Source organism: Peromyscus eremicus, chromosome 1 (genome assembly GCF_949786415.1).
Source record: "Peromyscus eremicus chromosome 1, PerEre_H2_v1, whole genome shotgun sequence".
Classification (NCBI taxonomy): domain Eukaryota; kingdom Metazoa; phylum Chordata; class Mammalia; order Rodentia; family Cricetidae; genus Peromyscus; species Peromyscus eremicus.
The window spans coordinates 52352831-52373732 of record NC_081416.1 but is presented as its reverse complement, the minus strand read 5'-3'; the positions used below and the strand labels follow the sequence as shown (position 1 = coordinate 52373732).

At 41.5% G+C, this 20902-nt stretch overlaps 1 protein-coding gene across 2 annotated transcripts in view; it reads right to left on the bottom strand.

The window, feature by feature from the left end:
- Positions 1–20902, bottom strand: part of LOC131909737 (solute carrier family 22 member 19-like) — a 46670-nt gene that overhangs the window by 2091 nt on the left and 23677 nt on the right. For both annotated transcript variants that reach the window (XM_059261554.1, XM_059261561.1), the window contains exons 6-8: positions 18602–18717; positions 2053–2267; positions 666–774 (exon numbers count right to left, since the gene is read on the bottom strand). In XM_059261554.1, the coding sequence (XP_059117537.1) occupies positions 666–774; positions 2053–2267; positions 18602–18717 (440 nt within the window). The remainder of the gene's footprint in view (positions 1–665; positions 775–2052; positions 2268–18601; positions 18718–20902) is intronic.

Here is a 20902-nt window from a genome sequence, read left to right as displayed (position 1 = left end):
GCGACACGGAAGGAGGAGAGTGGCAATTAGAGGGACGGAGGTAACTAGCAGAAGGGGATTTAAGGGATCAAAGTAACAGATCAACCAAAACAGAATAGATGTGAAAATGTATAATAAGCCTATTATTCTTCATGCTAACTTTTTTAAACTAATTTTTAAAAAGTAAAAAAATTAAATAAAGTAGATTATTTCTCATGATTTTTGCTTTTTCTGGGTTCCAAGTATTTTCTTAGATTTAATTAGTGGTACATTAATAGCCTTAACAGCAACTATCAAAAAGGTGACTTTGAGGAAACTTTGGACATACTTTGTTGTTATTGTCACAATCAATTGTTTTAGATAACTATCCATAAAATGAGAGTGAATAAGCTAAGCCAACAAGATGACTCAGCAAATAAAGGTGCCATCAAACCTGATGACTCAACTTCAACCCCTGAGACCAGAAGAGAATCAACTCCTGACAGTTATCTTCTGACCTCTATGGACACATGGTAGCAAGCACATACCTGCATAAACACCTATCATACATACACATGCACACACACTAAAAATAATTAATTAATTAATTAATTAATTAATTAATTAATTAATTAAAGTAAATGTCAAAAATATTTAAGAGTAGAAAAGTTTGTTCTGACCCTGACAATGAACCGTGAGTCTTGTACCTGATTGTGGTGGGGAGTAGCTCATTTGCATGCACAAGAGTATTGCCAACAGAGACAAAAGAAAATGCTCCTCCCAAAGTTGCCAAAACCATACGCAGGATCTGCATTTCTAGAGAGAAGACCAAGGACCATCATGAAATCTGAGCTGTGGAAATTTGTACTCTCCAAATCCCAAATGGAAAAAATTCTTACTGAGGATGAGTAAAAGTGTAAAATATAGTGTAGAGAAAATATATAGAGGCAGAATTCCCTCACTGGCTAATAAATTGAAGAAGGTAACCTATCTGCATATATTGGTTTATGGAGAAGCAAAGCTTCCAAAATTTGGATTCATGTGCCTTAAATATCTTGATATTTGCTTAAAAAGTAGAAAGCTGGGTGAGTTCAGCTTTCATCTTCTCTATCCAGTGTTTCAGCAATTTCTCATGCAGAGTGTAGGAATATTATAGAAAAATAACTAAGGACTATACACTCATTCAGATTCTCAGGAAATTTAAATCCACAATTAATGTGAAATACTGCAGAATTGTGTCATGAAAAGACAGAAGTCCTATTGTGGTGTGTAAGATGGAGATTGGTTTGGTTTGAAAAGACTCAAGAATAAGGACTGCTGCTATGAAAAATGTCAGATTTTGGAAACCACTCAAGAAAAGTTTTATAAAGTCATTTTCTACTCAATTCGATGTAATGTAATATTCAAACTTTGTGTTGAGCCTTCAGGTGAGCCAAAAAACACTTACAGTATTGCTGAATTCAAGAGTTATGACCACCTGTGTACCACCTATTTATTACTTAAGTCCATTTAATTCAGTGAAGTCAGTTCTAACAGTCTTAATGCTTAATCCATTCATACTTTCATGTATTTCAATACAAGTCATGTTTATTTTCTTGATATAGCTTTCCAAATGAGGGTTGTATTTGTGATCTCATATTATAAAGTTCGTAAATTGTAACTCTACACAGAGTTCAGAAAATTAATTGTTACTGAAGCTGAAGTAACGAGACAGAGCTATACAGAGGAAGAAACAGTCTGCTGTGGTCATTTTAAATCAGATTATAAGGTCCTGTAAGGACTAACAGAACTTGGAAATGATTGGCCGGTTTTCATGTGCATCTTGAATATAATAAACATTCATCTACTAGAACCAAATGTGACTAACTATTATGCCCCAAATGCCCAGATTGGTCACAAGAAATTCTTTTTCTGTTTGTTTGTTTGTTTGTTTGTTTGTTTGTTTGTTGAGACAAGATTTCTCTGTGTAGCTTTGGAGTCTTTCCTGGGAGAAATTCTTGGAATGTATTTCGTTCTGATTTCATAGGTGGGCCTAAAAGTCCTGAGGAAAGGGAAAAAGATAATCTCTTTGCTCACCCTATGTTCTTTCCTCACCTTCAGGCACAAATATTATGGCCAAAATGGAAACTCCAAGCAGAGATATGGTAAACAGTTGACTCATTCTACGGCCCATGTGATTCAGTAAAAAAATTCCAAGTAAATTGGCTGGAATGGTGATTATACCAAGAAGACACTGCAGTAGGAAGACATTAGTCCTCAGGTGCTGGAAGTTGATCAGCAGGCCAAACACAGATATCCATGTCAGAAATCTGTAAAGAACAAAGAAAGTTGCATCATGAGTTTGGACTTGATGTCAAAGCAGTCAGTTTTAGTTGTTAAAACATAAAGTTACAGCTGGGTTAGGTCCCCAGTGTGGCAGTGCTGACGGTATGACTCAACTTCTACCTGAGCTGGGTTTGCTAGAAAACAGAAACCTAAAGCATTTCTCAGAAGCCCTAAAAGTTTCATCTGACTGAATGCTCCTGACTGCAACTGTCAGCATCTCATCCGTCTGACAGAGTTCCTATTTTAACCACCTGGCTGTCCCATCTTCTTAGCAGTACCCCCTGCCATCTACCCCCCCCCCACACACACACACACAAACCAACAAGCTTCTGCAACTACTGATGTCCTCTGCTGTCTGAAGCAGTTTGACGCTTTTTTTTTTTTAAGTTAAATAGTTCTTTCTAGCACTCAAAATGGCTGTGTTTGGTTGTTTCTTGTTGTGTGTGCTTATATTTGGTGCCAAAACCCGGGAGAGATACCTGTGTCCACCTTTGGGGAACCAGTCCCTCCTTTAACCAAACCAAGAACTACCAGCTGGTGCTTCCATGGTAGAGCTCATTTGCCTCTGTCATGTATTATATTTAACTCCAGATTCTCTCTCATCATTTCTCCTGAAGGCCTATCCATCTCTTCTCACAGACTAGAGCAAGTTCCCTTCTCTCAGACAGTTTCAGAATTTTCTCTCACACTCACTGAAGCCTGCTACAAAAGTCTTGCTGTACATCAGGCAGTCTCTCACACTCTCCTCAGCGCATTTCACTTGGTTGGGGACAACCATCTCTTGAAATCTGCAAATTCACTTGACAAACTTCAGTTCACTTAGGGACAACCTCTGCACTGAGTTTCCATCCAGAGGCACTCACCCCACCCCACCCTACTGGCTCACTGTTCCCTTCCTCTGCATCCTTATGTTCTGCACCCCTCTCCTTGCGCTTAATATGCCATTGGTCTCCTCCTCCTAACAGATCTTCTAGTTATAGTTCCCAGTATCTGGACTTGGAAGGAAAGACTTTTCCTAACCATTTTCTATCTACTTTTTGCCCTGATAATGGGATTCCTTTTCTGCCACCCCATCCTCAGCTTTCCATCATCTCATCAACCATAGGATCCTCCCACCCTAGGCCAGATGTTGTCACTCCTCCTGCTTGCCTTCTCAAATCTCCTTTCTTCTTCCCTCTTCAGACTCAGCAATTTAATTAGGCCTTATGTTTACTGCAAACTAGAAAATCTGTGAGATTTTATAAAAGTATATTTTACTAAAAAAAAAAAAAGTGTTTTGTTTAAAAAAAAAAAACCATTTTCCTGATATTTGTATAGTGTACTTTTATAAAATATCACAGTTTCTTGTATGACTCAATTTATCCAAATAAACTGGGCGGTGGTGGTGCACACCTTTAATCCCAGTACTCAGAAGGCAGACAGGCAGATCTCTGTGAGTTCAAAGCCAGCCTGGTCTACAGAGTGAGTTCCAGGACAGTTAGGGCCACATGGTGAAATCCTGCCTTGAAGACAAAACAAAACTATTTATCCAAATAGCTAAAGCCTAACACACTAACACATGAGTAGCTAGACATGTATCTTTAAGTTAGAAGTAGTTAGACACATATCTTTAAGTCAGTTTGTGTTAGCCTGAGTAGACCTCAGAAATTCATAAACCTTACCATTAAAATATATTGTTCCTTATCTAAAATCTCTTGGAGGCCTGGTATTGAACATAGTTGGCAAAGATTTAAGTTCAAACTTAACAGGAATAAAATTATAAAATCTTAATCTTGCAGGGAGAAGGGGCCAGGCCCTGTCTCAACTTGGTATGCTAGATTTTGTTGACTACTCAAGGGAGGCCTTACCCACTCTGAGGAGTGAATGGAGAGTGGGATGGGGGGATGGGGAGTGAGAGAAGGGGAGAGAGGGGTAACTGGAGATGGTATGTAAAACAAAAAAATGTCAGGAGCCATTACCATGAGCTATTGCAGCCTGCAGGATTATGCAATGAGAAATTCAGCTATCCTAAAAAGGCCAGCGCACCAGAGTCAAGGATTCTGATGCAGGATTAAACCAAAATGCAGGTATTTTGGAATTATTTCCTTTTGAATGAATTGGTTGTTTCTTGTTGCAGATTTCTTGCGCAATTACAACTATGATATCTCCCCATTACCATCCATCTTTATGTAATGTGTATATCTAATCTCATGATTACATCTCAATCTTATGAGCACATATATCTGTGTGTGGTCAGGAAGATGACTTTTCTTTAGCTGTATAATTTTTTTTTAAAGGCCGTTTTGCTGCAGATTTTTTTTTAATTTTTTTTAAAATTTATTTATTTATTATGTATACAGTGTTCTGTCTGCACATATCCCTGCAGGCCAGAAGAGGGTACCAGATCTCATTACAGATGGTTGTGAGCCACCATGTGGTTGCTGGGAATTGAACTCAGGACCTTTGGAAGAACAAGCAGTGCTCTTAACCTCTAAGCCATCTCTCCAGCCCTAGCTGTATAATTTTGATACATAGAAAATATACTAGGATATGCTTCATAGCCAGATCCATTGTCCCATGAGACTGTAGACACTTAAAGCCTGCTTTGTTCCTTTTGCTCAGACTGACACAGAAAATAATAATCTCTCCTCAGTCTAACACAAACTGCACACACTTAGCTCATTTTTACTTCAGAGTAAGTTCAAACTAGACTAAAGGCCTTTGTAAATAGATCATAAGTTTAAAACTTTACAGATATGCACGGGGTCAGAGTCACAGGTGTCTTACCAAGGTTACTAACACAAAACATCCTAAGAAAAGCCTGCCAATTCTTTGTGGTAATATTTTATTTGTGCTGAAATGTGGTGATATTTTATTTGTGCTTTAATAAATAAAGCTTGCCTGAAGATCAAAGGCAAAAGCCAGCCACAACACAGAAGTCATGCAATGTTAGCACATGCCTTTAATCCTATCACTTAGCAGGCAGGATCTCTGTGTGCTCAAGGCCACACTGGAAACAGAGCCAGGTGTGGTGGCACAAGCCTTAAATTCTAACACTAGTTAACCATGGAGGTCTGGAGGTCTGTACAGACAGACAGGAAGTGACAGAGCTGGATAGGAAGAGGAAGTGATGTAGCTGAATAGAGAGAGCAAATCAGATGGCAAAACAGCAAGGCACATAGGTGTGGGTAGACAGGAAGTAACTCTCATTTGGAAGCTGCAGAGTTGGTGAGGTAAGGTTAGCTGTGACTTTCCCTATTTCCCTGATCTCTCTAAGGCTTTCACCCCTATATCTAGCTCTGTGTTTTTTATTTAATAAGACCATTTAGAAATCCATCTACAATTCTTTGCTTGCCAAGTCTGCTGAAAAAAAAAAACTGTCTCAGAGTTTGTTGCACTAGGCACTGTGCCCCCTCCTTCTGGTCCTGAGACCTTGGATCCTTGTGTTTTCATGGTAATGGCTCTGCTCCTTACCATGTGCTATGGCATTGAGGGTTTTGAAATTTTTCTCAGGATTGCAAGAAGTATCCTGTTAGAAATGCATGGGTAGAAGGCACAACCAGTTGAAGACAGGCCCAACTACCACCATTCCCCATCAGACCCTGTAACCTACAAGCCCCAATCCATGCTCCAAACCCACCTATCCTCCAAGACCACAGCTGCTCCCTAAGACACAGACTCTGCCAGCTCTAATATGACCAAGAGTTGAGTCTTTGTTTTCCTAGCCATCACCCCAGCCTCTAGTCTTTAGGTCCAAAGACACAACCAGTTACAGGCCAGCACTCTTACAGGCAGGCCCAATTCCCACCATCCCCCACTGGACCCTGTAACCTACAAGCCCCAATCCACACCCCCAAAACACCAATCCTCCCTGAGGCACAGACTCCACTAGCTCCAATTGGACCAATAGGTGAGTCTTTGTTCTCCTAGCTGATCACCCCAGCCTCTAGGCTTTAGGCCCAGGGGCACAACAATGGTCCCCATACCCCACCCATTGCAGCCCCAGTTGCAGGCCAGCAGGCAGGACTCCTACAGGCAGGCCTAATCACCACCCCCACACTGGACCCTGTAACCTACAAGCCCCAATCCACCCCCCAACCCACCCATCCTCCAAGACCCCAGCTGCTCCCTGAGACACAGACTCCACCAGCTCTGATTGGACCAAGAGTAGCTCCCTGAGACACAGACACCATTTACACCAATTGGAGGAAGAGATGGGTAGATGCCAGTGGAAGAATACATTCAACAACATGAAGAGCAATATGGTACCACCAGCGCCTAGTGGTTCTATATCAGCAAGACCTGAGCATACCAACACAGAAAAGGCAGAAGAAAATGACCTTAAATATGACATTAAGAAGATGACACAGGCCTTTAAAGAAGAAATGAAAAATTCCCTTACTCTGCTGTCTTCCCATGGGAGACCTTGATTTGGGGGATGTGGGGATGTGGGGTGGCTTGGGAGGGAGGACTGGGGATGGGAGGAGGGAGGAGATGGGATCTGTGGGTGTTATGTAGAGTGAGTAGAAAATTTCTTAACAAAGAAAAATGAAAAAAAAAAGTTCCCTTAAAGAAATTGAGGAAAAGACAAACAAAAATTTGAAGAAATCAACAAATCCCTTAAAGAAAGCCAAGAAAAAGCAATTAAACAAGTGAAGGAAACAGTTCAAGACCTGAAAATTGAAATAAAAACAATGAAGAAGACACAAACAGAGGGAATGATGGAAACAGAAAATCTGAGTAAACGAACAGGAACTACAGATGCAAGCATAACCAACAGAATACAAGAGATGGAAGAGAAAATCTCTGGCATTGAAGATAGGGTAGAGGAAACAGATTCGTCAGTCAAAGAAAACACCAAATCCAAAGAAGCCATAACACAAAACATCCAGGAAATCTGGGACACCATGAAAAGACCAAACCTAAGAATAATAGGGATATTAAAAGGAAAAGAATATCAACTCAAAGGCACAGAAAATATATTCAACAAAATCATAGAAGAAAACTTTCTCAACCTAAAGAAGGAAATACCTATAAAAATACAGGAGGGTTACAGAACACCAAATAGACTGGATCCAAAAAAAAAAAACAAAAACAAAAACAAAAAACAGTCCCCTCACCACATAATAATCAAACCACTAAACATACAGAATAAAGAAAAATATTAAGAGCTGCAAAGGAAAAAGGCCAAGTAACATATAAAGGCAGACCCATAAGAATAACACCTGACTTCTCAATGAAGACTTTAAAAGCCAGAAGGTCTTGGACAGATGTTATGAAGATACTAAGAGACCATGGATGCCAACCTAGACTATTATACCCAGCAAAACTCTCAATCAACATAGACGGAGTAAACAAAATATTCCATGATAAAACCAGATATAAACACTATCTCTCCACAAATCCAGCTATACATAAAGCACTAGAAGGAAAAATTCAACCAAAGGAAGTTAAAGGTACCCATGAAAACACAGGCAATAAATAATCCCACAACAGGAAATTCCAAAGAAGAGAAAAACACACACACTACCACCAAAAATTAACAGGAATTAACAATCACTGGTCATTCAAATCCCTTAATATCAATGGACTCAATTCACCTATAAAAAGACACAGGCTAACAGAATGGATATGAAAACAGAATCCATCCTTCTGCTGCATACAAGAAATTCACCTCAACTTCAAAGACAGACACTACCTCAGAGTAAAGGGCTGGGAAAAGTCTTTGCAGTCAAATGGACTTAAGAAGCAAGCTGGTAGCTAACAAGGAAGACCCAAAGAGGGATGCATGGATCGCCCTGGGAAGGGGAAATAGATGAGATCTCCATAAGTTAACTGGGGATGAGGGGTGGGCAATGGAGGGTAGGGATAGGGGACGAGAACATAAGGGAATGGGATGGTTGAGCTGGAACAGGGATGGAGTGGGAAAGCAATGAAAGAGATACCATGATAGAAAAAGATATCATGGGGATAGAGAGAAACCCGGTGATAAAGAAGTTGCCAGGAATCCTGAAGGATGACCCCAGTTTGGACTACTAAAAATAATGGAGAGGGTGCCTGACCTGCAATGCCTTACCCCAGTGATCAGACCAATGAATACCCTGTCATCACAGAGCTTTTCTTCAATGACTGATGGAAGCAGATGCAGAGATCCACAGCCAAACACGAGACAGAGCTCCAGAAGTCCAGTCAAAGAGAGAGAAGAGGGATTCTATGAGCAAATGCATCAGGATCATGATGGGGAAACCTCCAGAAAAGACCAAACCAAACTAGTGGGAACTCATGAAAGTTGGATCAATGGTTGTGGAGCCTGCACAGGGACTGGACTAGGCCCTCTGCATGGTGAGACAGTTGTATAATTTGATCTGCTTGGGGGCCCCCTGGTGGTAGGATCAGAATCCATTCCTGGTACATGAGCAGGCATTTTTGGAGCCCAAAACCTATGATGAAACACCTCGTGCAGCCTTGAGGCAGGGGGAAGGGCTTGGACTTGCCTCTACTAGATGTGCATCCCCATGGGAGGCCTTGCCTTCTTGTGAAGGGGAGTGAAGGTGGGATGGGAGGAGGAAGCTAAGGGGGTGGGAGGAGGGAAGAGGGGGATTTTTGATTGGTGTCTAAAATGAATTTTAAAAAATTCTTAATAAAAAATAAATAAATAAAAAAGAAGCAAGCTGATGTAGCTATCCTAATATCTAACAAAATAGACTTCAAGCTAAAATCAATTAAAAGAGATCGGAAAGGACATTACATATTCGTCACAGGAAAAATCCATCAAGATGAAGTCTCAATTCTGAACATTTATGCCCCAAATACAAGGGCACCCACATTTGTAAAAGAAATATTACTAAAGCTTAAATTGCACATCAAACCACACACACTAATAGTGGGAGACTTCAACACCCCACTCTCACCAATAGACAGGTCTGTCAGACAGAAACTTAACAGAGAAATAAGGGAACTAATAGACGATGACTCAAATGGACTTAATAGCTATCTACAGAACATTCCACCCAAACATAAAAGAATATACCTTCTTCTCAGCCCCCGCGGAACCTTCTCTAAAATTGACCACATACTCGGTCACAAAGCAAATCTTAACACATACAAAAAATATGAAATACCCTCCTGCATTTTATCGGACCACCATGCCTTAAAGTTAGAATTCAACACCGGGCAGCAGCGGTTCACGTCTTTAATCCCAGCGCTCAGGAGGCAGAGACAGACAGATCTCTGTGAGTTCAAGGCCAGCCTGGTCTACAGATCGAGATCCAGGACAGGAACCAAAACTACATGAAGAAACCTTCTCTTGAAAAAAAAAGTTAGAATTCAACAACAAAACAACAACACAAATTACAGAAAGGCTACAAACTCATGGAAACTGAATAATGCCCAACTGAATCACCAATGGGTCAAGGAAGAAATAAAGAAAGAAATTAAAGACTTCCTATAATTCAATGAAAATGAATGTACAACATACCCAAATGTATGGGACACTATAAAAGTAGTACTAAGGAAAGTTCATAGCACTAAATGCCTACATAAAGAAATCTCACACTAGCAACTTACCAGCACACCTGAAATCTCTAGAACAAAAAGAAAAAAACTCAACCAGGAGGAGTAGATGCCAGAAAATAATCAAATTGAGGGCTAAAATCAATAAAAAAAAGAAACAAAGAGAATGATACAAAGAATCAATGAAACAAAGAGTTGGTTCTTTGAGAAAATCAACAAGATAGACAAACCTTTATCCAAACTAACTAAAAGGCAGAGAAAGACTATCTAAATTAACAAAATTCTAAATGAAGAGATATAACAAGACAACGAGGAAATCCAGAGAATCATCAGCTCATACTTCAAAAACCTGTACTCCACAAAATTGGAAAATCTAAGAGAAATGGATGATTTTCTGGATAGGTACCATATACCCAAATTAAATCAAAACCAGACAAAAATTTAAATAGACCTATAATTCCTATGGAAATAAAAACAGTCATTAAAAGTATCCCAACCAAAAAAAAGCCCAAGACCAGATGGTTTCAGTCCAGAATTCTACCAGAATTTCAAAGAGGAGCTAATATCAATACTCCTCAAATTGTTCCACACAATAGAAACAGAAGGAACATTGCCAAACTCTTTCTATGAGGCTACAGTTACCCTGATACCCAAACCACACAAAGATGCAACAAAGAAAGAGAATTACAGACCAATCTCCCTCATGAACATTGATGCGAAAATACTCAATAAAATACTGGCAAATCAAATCCAAGAACACATCAAAAAAATCATCCACCATGACCAAGTAGGCTTCATCCCAGGGATGCAAGGGTGGTTCAACATACAAAAATCTGTCAATGTAATCTATCATATAAGCAAACTGAAAGAAAATACCCACATAATCATCTCATTAGATGCTGAAAAAGACTTCGACAAAATCTAACACCTCTTCATGATAAAGGTCCTGGAGAGATCAGGAATACAAGGAACATATCTAAACATAATAAAGGCAATTTACAGCAAGCCAACAGCCAACATCAAATTAAATGGAGAGAAACTCAAAGTGATTCCACTAAAATCAGGAACAAGACAAGGCTGACCACTCTCCCCATATCTATTCAATATAGTACTTGAAGTTCTAGCTAGAGCAAAGAGACAACCAAAGGAGATCAAGGGGATAGAAATTGAAAAGGAAGAAGTCAAACTTTCACTATTTGCAGATGATGTAATAGTCTACATAAGCAGCCCCAAAAATTCTACCAGAGAACTCCTACAGCTAATATACCTCTTCAGTAATGTGGCAAGATACAAGATTAACTCAAAAAAATCAGTAGCCTTCCTATATACAATGATAAATGGGCTGAGAAAGAAATCAGAGAAACATCACCCTTTGCAATAGCTACAAATAATATAAAATACCTTGGGGGTAACTCTAACTAAGCAAGTGAAAGACATGTATGACAAGAATTTTAAGTCCTTGAAGAAAGAAATTGAAGAAGATATCAGAAAATGGTAAGATCTCTCATACTCACAGATAGGTAGAACCAACATGATAAAATTGGCAACCTTACCAAAAGCAATCTACAGATTCAATGCAATCCCCATCAAAATCCCAACACAATTATTCACAGACCTTGAAAGAACAATACTCAACTTCATATGGAAAAACAGAAAACCCAGAATATCTAAAACAATCCTTTACAATAAAGCAATTTCTGGAAGTATCATCATCCCTGACTTCAAGCTCTACTATAGAGCTATAGTAATATAAACAGCTTGGTATTGGCATAAAGACAAACATGTGGACCAATGAAATCAAATTGAAGATCCTGACATTAATCCGCACACCTATGAACACCTGTTTTTTTTTTCTTTTTAAATTTTTTTCATTTTTCTTTATTAATAAATCTTCTACTCACTCTACATACTACCCACAGATCCCCCCTCCTCCCTCCACCTTCCCTCCCCTGCCCTTTTTCCCAAGCCACCGCACATCCCCACATCCCCCCAATCAAGGTTTCCCATGGGGAGTCAGCAGAGCCTGGCACACTGAGCCTAGGCAGGTCCAAGCCCCTCCCCACTGCACCAAGGCTACACAAGGTGTCACACCACAAGCACTGGGCTCCCAAAAGCCTGCCCATGCACCAGGGTGGATCCCGATCCCCCTGCCTGGGTGCCCCTCAAACAGTTAGAGCCAAAAAACCATCTTCCATATCCAGAAGGCCCAGTCCAGTCCCATGGGGGTCCCATAGCCATTAGTCTACAGTTCATGGGCTTCCACTAGTGTGGCCTTGTCATCTCTGCATGTCTTCCCATCATGATCTCAATGTCCCCTGCCTGCAGAATCCCTGCTCTCTCTCATCAATTGGATTCTCGGAGCTCAGCCTGGCACCTGGCTGTGGATCTCTGCATCTGCCTCCATCAGTCATTGGACAAAGGCTCTATGATGACCTTTGTTAGGGTATTCACTGGACTGGTCACCAGAGAAAACCAGTCCAGGCACCCTCTAGACCACTGCCAGCACTCCAAGGTGGGGTTATCCTTGTGGATTCCTGAGAGCCTCTCCAGCACCCTGCCTCTTCCAATTCCCATGATGTCCTCATCTATCATGGTATCTCCCTCCCTGCCTTCCCACTCTGTCCCTGTTCCGCCTCAACCCTCCCATTTCCCTATGTTCTCATGCCCCACTCCTTGGCCTCCACCACCCCTTCCCACTCCCAGTCTGCTCATGTAGATCTCATCCACTTCTCCTTTGCTGGGCCATCCATGTGTCTCTCCTAGAGTCTGTCCCTATTAGCTAGCCTCTCTGGAGCTTTGGGTTGCAGTCTGGCCATCCCTTCCCTCACATCTAGTATCCACTTATGATCGAGTACATACTATGTTTGTCCTTCGGAGTCTAGGTTACCTCACTCAGGATGATATTTTCTAGTTCCATCCATTTGCCTGCAAATTTCATGATATCATTGTTTTTTGCTGCTGAGTAGTACTCCATTGTGTATATGTGCCACATTTTCTTTATCCATTCTTCAGTTGAGGGGCATCTACGTTGTTTCCAGGTTCTTGCTATTATAAATAATGCTGATATGAACATAGTTGAGCATGTGTCCTTGTGGTAAGATTGAGCATTCCTTGGGTATATGCCCAAGAGTGGTATAGCTGGGTCTTGAGGAAGACTTATTCTCAATTTTCTGAGAAGCCGCCATACTGATTTCCAGAGTGGCTGTACAAGTTTGAATTCCCACCAACAGTGGAGGAGTGTTCCCTTTGCTGCACATCCTCTCCAACATAGACTGTCATCAGTGTTTTTGATCTTACCGATTCTGACAGGTATAAGATGGTATCTCAGAGTGAACACTGATTTTTGACAAAGAAGCCAAAAATGTACCATGGAAAAAAAGAAAGCATCTTCAACAAATGGTGCTGACATAACTGGATGTCAACATGTAGAAGATTGCAAATAGATCCATATCTATCACCATGCATAAAACTCAAGTCCCAAAGGGATCAAAGACCTCAACATAAATCCAGCTACACTGAGCAAGATAAAGGGGAAAGTAGGCAGTAGCCTAGAAAGCATTGGCACAGGAGACCACTTCCTAAATATATCACCAGTAACACAGATATGAGAGCAACAATTAATAAATGGAACCTCCTGAAACTGAGAAACTTTTGTATAGCAAAGGACATGATCATAACACAAAATGGCAGCCTACAGAATGGGAAAAGGTCTTCACCAACCCCACATATGACAGAGGGCTGATCTCCAAAATATATAAAGAACTCAAGAAACTAGACAGCAAAATACCAAACAATCCAATTAAAAACTGGGCTACAGAGCTAAACAGAGAATTCTCAACAGCAGAATCTCAAATGGCTGAAAGACACGACTCAACATCCTTAGTCATCAAGGAAATGCAAATCAAAATGACTCTGAGACAATATCTTACACCTGTCAGAATGGCTATGATCAAAAACACTGAAGACAGCTTAAGCTGGAGAGGATATGGGGCAAGGGGAACACTCCTCCACTGTTGGTGGGAATGCAAACTTGTACAGCCACTTTGGAAATCAGTATGGCAGTTTCTCAAAAAATTGGGAATGAATCTACCTCAGAGCCTAGCTACACCATTCTTGGGCATATACCCAAGGAATGCTCAATCATACTACAAGGACATATGCTTCATACAAGGACTATGTTCATAGCAGCATTATTCATAATAGCCAGAACCTGGAAGCAACCTAGATATCCCTCAACCAAAGAATGGATAAAGAAAATGTGGCACATATACACAATGGAGTACTATGCAGCAGTAAAAAAAAAACAATGTGCCCAGCGTGGTGGCGCACGCCTTTAATCCCAGCACTTGGGAGGCAGAGCCAGGTGGATCTCTGTGAGTTCGAGGCCAGCCTGGTCTACAGAGCTACATAAAGAAACCCTGCCTTGAAAAAAAAATGACATCATGAAATATGCAGGCAAATGGATGGAACTTGAAAATATCATCCTGAGTAAGGTAACCCAGACTCAGAAGGACAAACACAGTATGTACTCACTCATAAGTAGATACCAAGTGTAAAGCAAAGGATAACCAGACTACAACCCACAGCTCCAGAGAAGCTAGCTAACAAGAGGACCCTAAGAGGGTCACATAGATAGCCCAGAGAAAGAGAAATAAGTGAGATCTACATGAGCAAACTGGGGGTAGGGGGGAGGTAACGGAGGGCAAAGAATGGAGGATGAGAACATAAGGAAATGGGAGGTTCGAGCTGGAACAGGAACAGAGTGGAAGAGTAAGGAAAGAGATACCATGATAAATGAAAACATCATGGGAATAGGGAGAAACAGGGTGCTAGGGAAGTTCCCAGGAATCCACAAGGATGACCCCACCTTAGACTACTAGTGATAGTCTAGAGGGTGCCTGAACTGGTCTACTCTGGTAAGCCAGAGTAGTGAATACCCTAACTGTCATCATACAACCTTCATCCAATTACTAATGGAAGCAGATGCAGAGATCCATGGCTGGGCACCAGGCTGAGCTCCAGAAGTCCAACTGATGAGAGAGAGGAGGGATTTTATAAGCAAGGGACATGGAAATCATGATGGGGAAACATACAGAGACAGACAGCCAAACTATTGGAAACCCATAAACTGTGAACCAATAGCTGTGGAGCCCCCATGGGACTGGACCAGCCCTCTGGATACATGAGACAGTTGTTTAGCTTGAACTGTTTGGGGAGCCCCTAGTGGGGGGGATTGGGATCTGTCCTTGGTGCATAAGTGGGCTTTTTGGAGCCTAATGCCTAAGGTGTGACACCTTACACAGTCTTGGTGCAGGAGGTAGGTGCTTGGACCTGCCTCAACTGAATGTACCAGGCTCTGCTGACTCCCCATGGGAGACCTTGACTTGGACGAGGTTGGAATGGGGGAGGGTTGTGGGGAAGGCTTGGGGGTGGGAAGAGGGAGGAGCGGGGATGCTGTGGCGTGTATGGCAAATGTGTTGCTAATTAATCAATAAAACACTGATTGGCCGTTGGCTAGGCAGGAAGTATAGGCGGGGCAAGGAGGAGAATAAAGCTGGGAAGTGGAAGGCTGAGTCAGAGAGACACTGCCAGCCACCACGATGAGAAACAGCTTGTGAAGATGCCGGTAAGCCACGAGCCATGTGGCAAGGTATAGATTAAAGGAAATGGATTAATTTAAGCTGTAAGAACAGTTAGCAAGAAGCCTGCCCCGGCCATACAGTTTGAAAGCAACATAAGTCTCTGTGTTTACTTGGTCGGGTCTGAGAGGCTGTGGGACTGGCAGGTGAAAGAGATTTGCCCTGACTGTGGGCCAGGCAGGAAAACTCCAGCTACAAATGGCGCCCAACGTGGGGCAAGAGTTTCCACCTAAAAACCTGAGAAAAAAAAGATTCTAAGACAGAGCTAAAAACAGTTCCTAATTGTCTCTCTCAAATGAGCAGCAGCTGCCAGTTTGAGCTACTGGTGGGTTCCTAGCATGTGTGCTCGACCTGCTGCCCCGTATGGTGGGAATGAGGCCTCTGCAAATGGCACATTAAGCTGCGTGGTGGATTTAGCCTTTGCAGGTACAAAACAAAAAAAGAGGTTTCTGGGCTACACGCTGCTTGGCTAAAAGCATAGACCCCCAATAGCTCCCAGAGCTGGTGGTAAACGTAGCCATGTTGGGAAGCTGAGGTGGGCGGAGCCAGCAGCCACAGCTGCTGCAGTTTAAGGCAAGAGATTCACAATAAGACAGATTCAGATGTAATAGTTTACAATGTGTGTAAAAGATACGTAGGCTTGAAAGAGACAAAAAAGGTGATATATAGAGTTATAGAAACAAATACATAGTTTTAAAAAATAAAGTCATTAAAGAGACAGTAAAGGTAGTATAAAAAATAAGTCACGTAAAAATGGATATTACACAGAGAATCTGGATTGTGTTGTCTTTGGGATTTTTAACTGCAGAAAAACATTTGATCATAAAAGATGTTGAGCTATGCCAAAATGTATATTTTAAAGATACCTTGACTTCAAAATTTGGATATAAGGATATGTTGCTTTGGAAAAGAGTCTCTTTTGTTCCCACAGAAAGCCAGAGGCTATGGATTTGTTCAAGATTAAGATACATCAGATTTGACCAGCCAAGACCCCCTGAAGGTCTCCAATGACACCATGGCCCAGATGATCCAACATCCAGAATGGTTTGAAGGCATCTGGCTCAGACGATACAGCCTCATGGACTATTCCATAATTCTAAAATTTTCTTTGTTTCCCCATAAGATACAGCGCCCCCTTCCAGCAGGAAGTAGTAAGAGAAGCTACGCCCAAATTCCCAAATTATATGTAATTTTACTTTGTTAAGGTTAAAACCTTCCTTTTTGAAAAAAAAAAGGGGGGAAGTGCTGTGGGATGTATGGCAAATGTGTTGCTAATTAATCAATAAAACACTGATTGGCCGTTGGCTAGGCAGGAAGTATAGGCGGGGCAAGGAGGAGAATAAAGCTGGGAAGTGGAAGGCTGAGTCAGAGAGACACTGCCAGCCACCACGATGAGAAACAGCTTGTGAAGATGCCGGTAAGCCACGAGCCATGTGGCAAGGTATAGATTAAAGGAAATGGATTAATTTAAGCTGTAAGAACAGTTAGCAAGAAGCCTGCCCTGGCCATACAGTTTGAAAGCAACATAAGTCTCTGTGTTTACTTGGTCGGGTCTGAGAGGCTGTGGGACTGGCAGGTGAAAGAGATTTGCCCTGACTGTGGGCCAGGCAGGAAAACTCCAGCTACACGGGGAATCTGTGGTTGGTATGTAAAATAAATAGAAAATTTCTTAATAATAAAAAAGTATATGGCCAGCAAAAAAAAAAAAGAAAATCTAAAGTTTAACATATTAATCAATTGAGTTTTGATAAGATATATTAATCTGGTCTTGGTAACAGTTACAAGCATATGCTATTAAAAGATAATTAAAATTATCATTGTCACAGGCTCAAAATTTTTAAATTTCCTTTGGATGTTTTCTTGCTGACTGCTGAGAAAAGAGGCATTTGTCTCTTCTTCAATTAAAAAATCCATTACTATGTAAACCAGGTAAACAAGAGTATTAAGAACCTACATGAGCTGGCACACAGAACTGAACCTCTGGGAACAGACTCTACTGCAGGACTTGTACTGTCATCTCCTTTGGACTCTTGCCTCATGCCTCTCCTCAGCCCTCTGACCTCTATCTTAGTCATAGTAACAATTGTTTCAGATCTCTTCAGATTTTTTTCAGGAAAGAATTAATGAACTGACTCATTGCTCAGTGAGCCAGATACTTCTGACAGAATTCCCTCAGGTCTCCTACCATTGCCTGCTGGTTTGACCCCCTGCTTTGGCCCTACATTCCAGACCCCCTTTGCTAATGTTCCCACTCAACTCTAAGTAGTCAGAGGACAATCATGCTTTATCACCAACAAAAGGCTGGAATGTTAGATCCTCAAAGCAGGCCCCAAAGTGGCAGAGCTGACAGCAATGACTAGTCTCCCACCTGAGCTGGGCTTGCTAGGAAACAGAAACCTAAAGTGTTTCTCAGAAGCCCTTAAAGGCAGTATGAACACTCCTGACCACAACTCTTAGCACCTCATCTGTCTGGCAGAATCCCCAAGCTAACCACCTGGTTCCCCCTGGCTAACCACCTGAGCAGCCTCTCCCTGCCATCAACCCATAGAAAACCAACAAGCTTTGGTAACTGTTGCTGTCCTCCACTGTTCAAGGCAGCTGGACAGGATTTTTTTTTATTAAACTGTTCTTTCTCTCCACAGAGAATGGCTATATTTGTTAGTTTTTCTGTGCATGCTTATAATTTGTTCTCTGGAATATTTATTGTAAATGATAATTTTATACTCATAATAAAATCATTGTATGATGATGGGATATAACATTGCTACTGAATTATTGAAGATGTAGTAGAGCTTGTGGGATGCATGATGAGTCCTTCCAGAGTTTTAGAATTTTAACTGTATCTTGAGCTGGTTGGAAGTTATATAACTGTGTGTGTTCATTGAGAAGTTTACATTTATGCACCTTAATTTTGAGATTTTTTATCTCTTTTGAAATTGAAATAGACAAATAGACATACTCAGGGACCAAGTTTGTTCCATGACTGAGGTTCTCAGCATCAGTCTCTGGTGCTAAATCCAGTAGGTGGTTGGATGAACACACCCATCACTGTACAATTAGTCTGTGCTCGTACATTTAAACCCCTTCGACTACCTCCAGCTACAGAAATTCCTCATCTTTTATCTCCAAATATATCAGTGAGAAGTTTTATCTTCAAACTCTTTTAATAGGCACTACATGAAGCCTACCTCACAAGAGACAGGAGACACATCCGCTTGCGCAGGTTGGGTGTACGGAACAAGTCCCACAGGGAAGGTTTTGTTTGTGAGGCCTCCAGCTCATCCTTCATGGTGGTTCTTACAACCTTCAACAACAGCATTAATGAACTGTTTAGTTGTCACAAAATGATGGGCATTGTGGGTATACCAGTCACCTGCAGAGAACTGTAGCAATAGTAACTGTTTCTGTCTAGTAAGAAATATAAACATCAAAGAAGCCATGTCAGCTATAAAACTGGTGAGAAATGTGAACCCAAATGGCTAAAAAAATTTAAGTGATTTCTGCAGTAAATGAAAGGTTTACAACACGCACCCACGGTCAGGCGTGTTCGCATATGCCTGGCGGACACTTCCGCCTAGCCAGGCCCAGGTCAGGATAGCCATTTCCAGGTCAGGGCATCTCGCGTGACCAAGATCCATGACGTCCCACTAGCCACGTAAGCGAGCAACGTGGCCATGTGATCTACGCGCTTGCGTGTAGTAGTGACGCTGATCTGTCCACGCCCAGCCTTTAAAATCAGGCGCCATGTTCCCGGTTCCTTCTTCTCCACACACGTGTTTCCCGCAGGCCTGTTCACTCTCTGTCCCTTTACCTTTAATAAAACTCTTTGTTAGCAGATTCTGTCGTGTTTCGTGGTATTTCCTTGCAGGGTAAGAACACAACGCAGCCGAAAAACTAACAGTAAGGATATGTTAAGCAAGGAAGTATAGATAGATTCAGAGCACTGAAGGTAGGGTGTACGTTAGAGATGCAGATTAGGAAGAAAAAAACAAGTAAAGACTCAGTTAGATTATGATCTATAGTGGTTTGACAGATAGTTACATTACAATTCAAAACAGTAGCAAAATTACAGTTATAAAGTATCAACAAAAATAATTTTATGGTTGGGGGTCACCACGCGTGAGGAACTGTATTAAAGGGCTGAAGGACTAGGAAAGTTGAGAACCACTGAAGTAAATTAACAGGCAATAAACTGATTTCTCCAGCAAAGAACATTTCAAACCAGAGGAACGTTGAGTCTGTGGTGTGGTTATATTACTGAAAGCTCTTCTGCAGGTCTACAGTGAAAAAGAGCAAGTGGAGCAAAAGAAATGCAAAATGTAAAGTTTGCAGAGGAAAAAATAAAAGGTCACTAGGATGTTTTGCAACCAAAGCATGTGTTTAAAGAAAGGTTGTAATTGTTAAGGAGATCAGAGCCATTAAGGAAAGTCTTCTTGCCCTTCTTTGCAACAATGGGGAATTTGCTAAAGAGCAAGACCCCACCATTTAAGCTTCCAGCTTGTAAAAGGAGAAAGCCTAAGAGAGAAAGCACTTGTTTCAACATAAAAAGCTGATGTAGTCAAAGTGGGCCAGGGTCCATCCCAAGCTAGCACAGCCCAATTTGGCAGTAATGAAGGCATTAAAGATGCAGAAGTGTGGGGATATTTTATCTGTGTGCCCCAATAAAGTTTATCTGAGGATCAGAGGAAAAAGCCAGCCACTATATTAAACGTAGAAGTCAGGCAATGGTAGCACACACCTTTAATCCTATCACTCAGGAGGCAGGGATCCATCTGGCTCTCTGTGAGTTCAAGGCCACACTGGGAACAGAGCCTTAGTGGCACATGCCTTAAATTCCAACACCAGTTAACCATAAAGGTCTGGAGGTCTGTACAGACAGACAGGAAGTGGTAGAGCTGAGCTGGAAGAGGAAGTGATGTAGCTGGGTGGAGAGGAAATGAGTTGGCAGAACAGAAAGGTATATAGGAGTTGGTATATAGGAAGTAGGTCTCTTTGGAAGCTTCGAAGTTGGTGAGGTGAGGTTAGCTGTGGCTCTTCCTATTCCTCTGATCTCTCAGGTTTTAACCCCGATATCTGGCTCCAGGTTTTTTATTTAATAAGACCTTTTAAGATTCAAGTTACGCCGGGCGGTGGTGGCGCACGCCTTTAATCCCAGCACTCTGGAGGCAGAGGCAGGTGGATCTATGTGAGTTCGAGGCCAGCCTGGGCTAGAGCGTGAGTTCCAATACAGGCTCCAAAGCTACACAGATAAACCCTGTCTCGAAAAAAAACAAAAAAAAAAAAAAATTCAAGTTACAAATCAGATTCTTCCTCTGTGGTTTCAAAAAGCCACTGGGACCATCCAAATGTGTACCAGTGCTGGAATCACAGCAATAAGTTCCTTAGAGTCTAGGAGGCCTTCAGAGTCCTTTGCATAAAACTGTGAAAGGGAAGCCTGGGTTTCAGTGGAAACCCCAAGATACGGGAAGCGCCAGGGCCATAAGACATCT